Genomic DNA, 9,711 nt, shown 5'->3' with positions numbered 1-9,711 from the left:
CATCATGTTGAAAATTGAGAATCATCATCACCAAGTGTTTGTTTTGACTTAGTGTGAAGGTATAGTCTATCATGGAAGTGATGCTACAGTACATAAACATGCCTCTAAGTGTAGTGCTAGGCACATAACACAGATGTGTCATTCTAAACGATAATGGTCTACAGATAATGGTCATCCTAAATCCATACTTAGGAAACAGAGACAGAGACCAATGAGTAGTAATGTTACACTTAATTTCTACTTTTTATTTAATCTAATACCCTGCGCCATATAATAGTCCCACCGATATACATGGTATGTCTTTCCACTTCAGGTAAACATCTCTAGAGGAGCTCTGCAGCCACACCTACAGGCATACCTCCTACATTACTCTAAAACCCAACCCTTGACGGTCAAGGTTAAGGATCACACTGGTGAGGCGTCCTGCATCACAAGTCAACAGGATTCCACATTGTGCAACTTGCCACTTTTGGTATGTGATGGAAACTACTGTCTTACTAAGTTAATGTGATCCTGAGGAAAGAGTCCTCTGCACACATCTGCACACATCTGCCAGGTACAGAAGAGAGCGAGTGAGCAAATAACAAGGAATCAGAGGTTTGCTGAGTGAGTCTATGAACTCCAGAGTCCCTCTGCAGTTAACAAGCGTGTCTACGCTTGAGTTCACTGGAGCTGCAAGATGATGGCTGGAGACGAAGAGCATGAGAAGCTTCGTTGGTGGCGCCTCCCTCTGGAGAAGAAAGGCCCACCTATCTCACTGCTCGCTCGGGCTCCCCTCTTGGGATAATCTGAGTGTGGCATACACACAGGTCTCGTGTGTAGGCCTGCCCTCAAGTGTTTTGAAGGGAGGTGAATCCATGTGCTCCAGGAGTATGTCTTGGCAGAGTTGGGCATAAGTCACTTCCGTTGAGTCTTCTACTGGAGACAACTGCCATGATGAGAAACAAATTATGAAGAGAACACGTAGGTAGGATTCAAGAAGAGGAGAAGAGGGAGGGAGGGAGGGCTCACCTGTGCGTCCACCTGGCTGCAGTTCTCAGGCTGGGTGCATTCTAACTCACCATCTGGAAGGAAAGGCAGGAGAACGGGCCTCTTTCACATGAGCCTTGAAACCATAGAGGCTTGTATTTTATCTTTCATAAGTGACTGACAGAATCCTAGGGAAAGACAGTGACCTCACACAGCAGGGCGGCACCTCCCACCTTCCCACCTCTGCTGTTCTTCCCGGAGGGCCTACAAAGTCCCACAAGCAACCCTTCCTCAGAGACACTCCACCTTACATTTAATTTTCTCCTCGGTGTCCATGGCTGAGCTAGAGTTGAGTTAAAAAAAAAAGTGGAAATGTTAAAATATGCCTAAGAGATTATATATAAGTAGAATTTTTAGGAGTTTAGAGTGCTTGTTGAGCAGTAGGGGCCCTGGCTTCAGTATCCAGTACTCAGACAAAGTCTTAGATGGAGATGAAGAGGTGTATTTATTAGGAGAGTCAAATTTCCCTACCTTTTATATTTCGCTTGGATCCTAGTTCCACTACTGCTGGTCTCTACAGAGAGACAAAGATCAATCTTAGAATCCAACAAGCCCCAAACACCCCATACACCTACACACCCATACACCTACACACCCATACACCTGTACACCCATACACACCCCATACACCCATATACCCCATACATCTCATACTCCACACACCCATACATGCCACACACCCCCACACGCCCCACACACCTCACATGCCCCACATGCCTCACACACCCCACACACCTCATACACCCATCCCAGATTAACATCATCCCCAGGACATACTGCATTTGGCCCAATGGTGCCAGAGGCAGATGAGGAGAAGGAAAATGAAGAAGCAGACAGCAGCAACTGTGACCCAAACCACAATGGAAGACACAGATGGGCCTACAATTAGAAAACGGTAGTGATCTGTTATTAAATGTCTGTTACATTAGTTCACTTATGCAATTAAACATTTATTGCATGCCAACCTTATACCAAACAGAGAACTGGGTATTTAGGAAACTATAGAGAACCTACCTAACAAAACAATTGACACTATCAATCCATATGTTATTGATCATATAGGTAGTGTCTATGATGAGTCTCATAAAATAGAGACTTACTATGTAGCCCAGGATGACTTCAACCTTGAGGCCTACCTGACATCAGTTGTCTTCAGCTGGGATCATAGGCATGCATCAGCATACCCAACTGATGAGAAAAATTAAATACAATACCAAAGAAAATTCATTTGGGGAAGTGGTTCATAAAGGATAACTCAGTCCACTGAGGTTCAAGAAGAACTCTTTCCAGATAGTCTAGGAAGAACATACACTAATCTTGACTGAGAGCCTGAATGACCCACATGTAGAAAAGAAAATCAGGAAACAACAGGGAAAGTGTTTTATAATAAAAATTGGAGGTCAAACATAAAATTCAGCAGTCATAAACTGCAAAATATTATAATCTACAAAGACATGTTTAAATGAAATAAGTCTACAAAGAGATTAGCATACAATGACTAATATATTGTATTCTGTTTGTTTTGTTTTCTTTGTTTTAATAAAAGGGAGAGAGCATTATACCTTATCCTGACAAACTCTAAGTAAACATAGCAGTGTCTTCAACATTTGTGTGCACTAGTCACAGCAGCTAGGGAATATACACATGGCAGCTTGATATCCATTCACTGATAAACGCATAAGACAATGTAATATGTAGGCAGAATAGAACTTTATACATCTAGAGAAGAAAATGAAATCATAATACCCATAAGAAAATAGATGGACAACAACATCTGCCCCAACACCAGGGAGTAACTGGGACCAGCAGCATCCAGGGATGCAGGATCCCTGCCAGACCTACAGGAACCCAGTGGCATGGGTTCCTTCCAGTCTGAGCCCGTACCCTGAGCAGACCTTGGGCACTAGCTCCACAGCCAGTCCCACAACACCCAAAAAAAGTTCAACTCCTGGGCACTCTAACAAGCCCAGTAACAAAGGATTACAGGATCTCAGGAGCTTGGTCACACCAGGATCTCAGAATCCCAGAGGCAGCTTGACTCGTAGGAGCTCAGACACACCCAGGATCTCAGGATCAGAGGATCTCAGAATCACAGAATCACAGAGACAGCTTGACTCTGAGGAGTTCTGACACAACCAAGATCACAAGAGAGACAGGCTCCAGTCAGATACAGTGAGGGCAGGTAGCACTAGAGATGACCAGATGGTGGGAGGCAGGCGTAAGAACATAAGCAACAGAAACCAAGGTTGCTTGGCATCATCAGAATCTAGTTCTCCCACCATAGCAAGTCCTGGATACACCATCACACCAGAAAAGCAAGATTCAGATCTAAAATCACTTCTCATGGTGAAGATAGAGGATTTTAAGGACATAAATAAATCCCTGAAAGAAATACAGGGGATCCCTTCTGCTCCTTCCACCCCTTCCGTCACCCGGTCCTTTCTCCTGGAGCAAACTCTTGGGGAATCTGCTCCAGTGAACACACCATACCCTGATTCACCCTGGAGAATCCGATGCACTCAGTGCAGTTGAGGACCCACTGCACTCAGAGAAATTGAGGACCTACTGCACTCAGAGAAGTTAAGGATCAGCTGCACTCAGAGCAGCTGGATAACATCCTGACTGCTCCACTGTAGACCCAACAGTCTAAGGCCTCCCAGGAGATCGACTACAGCCAGGGCAACAGATCAGTAGCTTCTCTGCCCTTGTGAAGAGACCCCCCCCATAGGAATGCCCCACAGGTGGTCTGCTACAGCTAGGGCTGCAGGCCTACCAGGAGACTTGAAGCAATTCAGTGTCAAAAGAGGCAGACTCCAGAAAATCACTCAGACAAGCAAACACCAGGGATATCCAGAAGGTGAAAGGCAAGCACAAGACCATAAGTAACAGAAGCCAATATACGTGGTCATCATCGGAACCCAGTTCTCCCACCACAGCAACCCTTGAATACAACAACACAGCTGAAAATCAGGAAGCTGACCTAAAATCCTATCTCATAAAGATAATAGAGTCCTTTAAGGAGAACATCAATAACTCAATGAAAGAAATACAGGAAAACACAGGTAAACAAGTGGAGAAATTAAATAAAGTGATACAAGACCTAAAAGTAGAAATAGAAACAATAAAGAAAACACAAATGAAGGCAAACCTGGAAATGTAAAACCTAGAAAAGAGGCCAGAAATTACAGATTCAAGTATCAACAACAAAATAAAAGAGATAGAGAACAGAATGGCAGGATTGATATAGAAAAATGGCCGTCTTGCCAAAAGCAATCAACAGATTCAAAGCAACCCTCATCAAAATTCCAACTCAATTCTTCATAGAGTTATAAAGAGCAATGTCCAAATTCATTTGGAATAACAAAAAAATCCCAGAATAGTGAAAACTATTCTCATCAATAAAGGAACGTCTAGAAGAATCACCATCCCTGACCTCAAGATGTATTACAGAGCAATAGTGATAATAACTGTATGGTATTGGTACAAGGACAGGCAAGAAGATCAATGGAATAGAATTGAAGAACCATAAATGAATCCACACACCTATGGTCACTTGATATTTGACAAAAGAGCTAAAATCATCCTGTGGGAAAAAGACAGCATTTTTAACAAATGGTCCTGGTGAAGGTCAACATGTAGAAGAGTGAATATCGACCCATATTTATTTCCTGTACAAGCTCAAGTCGAAAAACATCCACATAACACCAGATAAAGTGAAACTTCTAGGGGTGAAAGTGGGGGAAAGTCTTGAACACGTGGGCACAGGAGAAAAGTTCTTGAACAGAACACCAATGGCTTATGCTCTAAAATCAAGAATTGATAAATAAGACCTCTTAAAATTGCAAAGCTTCTGTAAGGCAAAGGACACTGTCAATAGGACAAAATGGCAACCTTCTGGTTGCAAAAAGATCTTTACCAATCCTACATCTGATAGAGGATTAATATCCAAGACATAAAAAGAACTAAAGAAGTTAGACTCCAGAGAATCAAATAACCCAATTAAAAAATAGGGTTCAGAGCTAAAGGAAGAATTTTTAACTTAGGAACATTGAATGGCTAAGAAGCACCTAAAGAAATGTTCAACATCCTTAGTCATCGGGGGAATGCAAATCAAAACAACCCTTAGATTCCACCTCACACCAGTCAGAATGGCTAAGGTCAAAAACTCAAGTGATAGCAGACGCTCTTGAGGATGTGGAGAAAGAATACTCCTCCATTGTTGGTGGGATTGCAAGCTGGTACAACCACTCTGAAAATCAGTCTCACAGTTCCTCAGAAAAATGGTCATAGTACTTACTACCTGAGGACTCAGCTATACCGTTCCTGGGCATATATCCAAAAGGTTCTCCAATATATAACAAGGACACATGCTTCACTATGTTCATAGCAGCCTTATTTATAATAGCCAGAAGCTGGAAAGAACCCAAATATCCTTCAACAGAGAAATGGATACAGAAAATGTAGTACATTTACACAATGGTGTCCTACTCAGCTATTAAAAAACAATGAATCCATTAAATTCATTGGTAAATGGATGGAACAAGAAAATATCATCCTGCATGAGGTCACTCAATCTCACACGTGGTATGCACTCACTGATTAGTGGATATTAGCCCAAAAGTTCCAAATACCCAAGATACAATTTACAGACCACATGAAGTTTAAGAAGATGGAAGACCAAAGTGTGGGTGCTTCAGTCCTTCTTAGAAAGGGTAATGAAATACTCACAGGAGCAAATGTGGAGACAAATTATAGAGCAGAGACTGAAGAAAATGCCATCCAGAAACTGTCCCACCTGGGGATTCACCCCATATACAGTCACCAAACCCAGACTCTATTGTGGATGCCAAGAAGTGCTTGCTGAAAGGGCCCTGATATGGCTGTCTCCTGAGAGGCTCTACCAGAGCCTTACAAATACAGAGGCGGATGCTCACAGCCAAAGATTGGACTGAGCGCGGGGTCCCCAATGGAGGAATTAGATAAAGCACTGAAGGAGCTGAAGGTGTTTGCAACCTCATAGGAAGAACAGTATTAACCAACCAGACCCCAGAGGTCCCACAGACTAAGCCACCAACCAAGAAGTACACATAGAGGATCCCATGGCTCTAGCTGAATATGTAGCAGAGGATGGCCTTGTCAGGCATCAATGGGAGAAGAGACCCTTGGTCCTGAGAAGATTAGATGGATGCCCCATCGCAGGGAAATTCAAGGGCAGGGATTTGGTAGTGGGTGGGTGGGTGAGGGAACACCCTCATAGAAGTGGGGGTGGGGGATGGTATAGTAGTTGTGGTGGGGAGCTTGGGAAAGGGTTTAACATTTGAAATGTAAATAAAGAAAAAAAACAATAAACGAAAATAGTTGAAACTGAAAATCATTATATTATACCAAGTAAGCCAGAATCAGAGAGTAATAAATACCACATGGTTTCACCCAGGTATGAAACTTATATTTAAAACTATGCAAGTGCACCTATTGAAACTAAATAAGGTGATCACAAAGAAAGAGAACTTAAGGAAGCTAGGAACAGGAAAGCATAAGGAAATTATGTAACAGGAAAGCAGCAGTGGGGACTATCTTGGGAGAGAAAAAGAAGTAGTGGCCCTGGCTCTTCCTCCCAGTCTCATGTTCTCAGGTGTGATGGCACATAGATATATCATTAATTCCAGCACCCAGATCTCTGTGAGTTTGAAGCCATATGTGTTATTACTGTGTAGAAAGTAATAAGACTTAGACTCAAAATATACTTACAAATACCTTGGTAAGAGTAGCTAGGTGCCACTCTGGCTAGACATAACTAAAGATTTCCAGTTTATTCTAGCCTACATTCTGCCATGTGGCCGGTTACCTGTGCTAAGTACGATGTGTCCATCTTACCACATCTTTCTAGCCTGCTTCTTCCTTCTCATCTCAGCATCTTTCTAATTTCTGCTATCTGCTGGTTTATGACCTTCTTCTTGGTCCATCTCGTCTCCAGTCTCTCCCTGGGACTCTCTTGAATCTCTCTCATATATTCTTACCATGTCCTAGAACATTCTCTCTTCCTGCCAGAGTCCCACCTCATATTTACTGCCTCTTCTCATTGGCCATTGGCCATTATATTGACAGGTGATACTTATAAAAGATTCCTTCTACACAGTAATAACGCATATGGCTTCAAACTCACAGAGATCTGGGTGCTGGAATTAATGATATATCTGTGTGCCATCACACCTGGCTTGAAATTTTAATGTAAACATGAATTGAGGCAGTCAGCAGTGCCATACACCTTTAATCTCAGCTCTTGAGAGATAGAGGCAGGCATATCACTGAGTTCGAGACACTTTACAGACCAAGTTTCAGGATCGTTAAAAAAAGAAAGCTGTATCAAAAAGCCAAAATGAAATAATTTGTTTAAAAAGAAAGAAGGCAGTCAAGGAACACACCTGAAGTGGGTGTTCAACTTTCTGAATTAAACTGGTGGCGTTAGATGTGTTGCAAGATCCTGTGGTTGGGAGTGAATTGAGAAAGCAGAGAACTGCCCAGTTGAGAACAAAGGGCCAGCCCCGGGTGCCTAAAAATGGGTGCTTGCTGCCTTTAATTTTGTTGATTGAAAAAAAATGTCTAATGAGTATTTTATCTGACTATTTCAATATCAATGAAATATAAGGAACCTGGCCACCAGAGAAGATGGTGTACAGTGATGCTTCACCCACATCCCAACTGCTTATTTAAAATTGATCAACATTCTCTCCAATAACTGTCTGGAGCAGAAGAGCTAAGAGCACACAGGACATATGGTCAGTTGAGCAGCAGGGACAGGATCCTTCCAGCCGACATTTGCACCAAGGAACCAGGCGACTCCACTGCCTTCTGTGCACCGCTCGCCAGGAAAGAGTGATCTCCCAGCAGCACTTTCACTTCTGGGCATGGAGGTGAGATCTCCACTTTATCTCCAATAATTGTCCAGAGAGGAACAGCTAAGAGCGCATAGGGCATACAGTGGAGCAGCTGGGAAAGGAGTCTTCTGGTTGCCATTTGCACCAGGGAGCCAGGCAGCTCCGCAGCCCGCTGTGCACAGCCCACCAGGAAAGAGTGATCTCCCAGCAGTGCATTCACTTCTGGGCAAGGAGGTTGGATCCCCACTTTCTCTCCAGTAACTGTCTGGAGCAGAAGGGCTAGGAGCGCATAGGACATACAAACAGTGGAGCAGATGGGACTGGATACTTCCAGTCGACATCTGCACGCAGAAGCCGAGTGGCTCCACAGCCATCTGCACAAAAATCCTGCCAGAAGAGAGTTGGTCTCCCAGGAGTGCTGACACAGGCTTACAGGCCCACAGGTGGGACAAGCTACAGCAGAGGCAACAAGACCAAATAACACGAGAGATAACCAGATGGTGAAAGGCAAGCACAAGAACCCTACCAACAGAAACCAAGGCTACTTGGCAACATCAGAACCCAGTTCTCTCACCACAGCAAGTCCTGGATACCCCAACACACTGGAAAATCAAAAGTTGGGTTGAAATAACACCATGCATCTTATCAGATCATCACAGATTGAGGCTGATCTTCAATAACATCAGAAACAACAGAAAGCCCACACACGTCTGGAAGCTGAACAACATTCTACTCAATGATAACTTGGTCAAGGAAGAAATAAAGAAAGAAATTAAAGACATTTTAGAATTTAATGAAAATGAAGCCACAACATACCGAAACCTATGGGACACAATGAAAGCAGTCCTAAGAAGAAAACTCATAGCTCTGAGTGCCTCCAAAAAGAAAACAGAGAGAGCTTACACTAGCAGCTTGACAGCACATCTGAAAGCTCTAGAACAAAAAGAAGCAAATACACCCAAGAGGAGGAGAGAGCAGGAAATAATCAAACTTGGGATGAAATCAACCAAACAGAAACAAAAAGAACTATACAAAGAATCAACCAAACCAGGAGCTGTTTCTTTGGGAAAATCAACAAGATAGATAAACCGTAGACAGATTAGCCAGAGGGCACAGAGACAGCATTCACATTAGTAAAATCAGAAATGAAAAGGGAGACATGAAAACAGAAACTGAGGAAATCCAAAAATCATCAGATCCTACTACAAAAGCCTTTATTCAACAAAACTGGAAAATCTGGATGAAATAGACAATTTCCTAGACAAATACCAGGTACCAAAGTTAAATCAGAATCAGATAAATGATCTAAACAGCCCCATAGCCCCTAATGAAATAGAAGCAGTCATCAAAAGTCTCCCAACCAAGAAAAGCCCAGGACCAGATGGGTTTAGTACAGCGTTCTATCAGACCTTCAAAGAAGACCTAATACCAATACTCTCCAAACTATTCCACAAAATTGAAACAGAAGGAACACTACCCAACTCATTCTATGAAGCACAATTACTCTGATACCTTAACCACACAAAGACCCTACGAAGAAAGAGAATTTGAGACCAATTTCCCTTATAAATATCGATGCTAAAAGACTTAATAAAATTCTTGCCAACCAAATCCAAGAACACATCAAAATGACCATCCATCATGTAAAAGCAATGTACATCAAACCAGTAGCCAACATCAAACTAAATGTAGAGAAACTCAAGGCCATCCCACTGAAAAGAGGGACTAGACGAGGCTGCCCACTCTCTCCCTACCTGTTCAATACAGTACTCAAAGTCCTAGTCAGAGCAATTAGACAACAAAAAGA

At 42.7% G+C, this 9,711-nt stretch overlaps 1 protein-coding gene across 20 annotated transcripts in view; it reads right to left on the bottom strand.

The window, feature by feature from the left end:
• Nucleotides 1-219: 219 nt before the first annotated feature.
• Nucleotides 220-9,711, bottom strand: part of LOC127674284 (leukocyte immunoglobulin-like receptor subfamily B member 2) — a 61,501-nt gene continuing 52,009 nt past the window's right edge. For all 20 annotated transcript variants that reach the window (XM_052170069.1, XM_052170060.1, XM_052170077.1 and 17 more), the window contains 5 exons: nucleotides 1,807-1,908; nucleotides 1,501-1,543; nucleotides 1,281-1,312; nucleotides 1,012-1,064; nucleotides 220-928 (listed from right to left, as the gene is read on the bottom strand). In XM_052170069.1, the coding sequence (XP_052026029.1) occupies nucleotides 755-928; nucleotides 1,012-1,064; nucleotides 1,281-1,312; nucleotides 1,501-1,543; nucleotides 1,807-1,908 (404 nt within the window). In that variant the 3' untranslated portion in view covers nucleotides 220-754. The remainder of the gene's footprint in view (nucleotides 929-1,011; nucleotides 1,065-1,280; nucleotides 1,313-1,500; nucleotides 1,544-1,806; nucleotides 1,909-9,711) is intronic.

The sequence above is a fragment of the Apodemus sylvaticus genome, chromosome 1, assembly GCF_947179515.1.
Source record: "Apodemus sylvaticus chromosome 1, mApoSyl1.1, whole genome shotgun sequence".
NCBI lineage: Eukaryota > Metazoa > Chordata > Mammalia > Rodentia > Muridae > Apodemus > Apodemus sylvaticus.
Note: the sequence above shows the minus strand (reverse complement) of the source record. Positions and strands in the feature narration are given on the sequence as shown.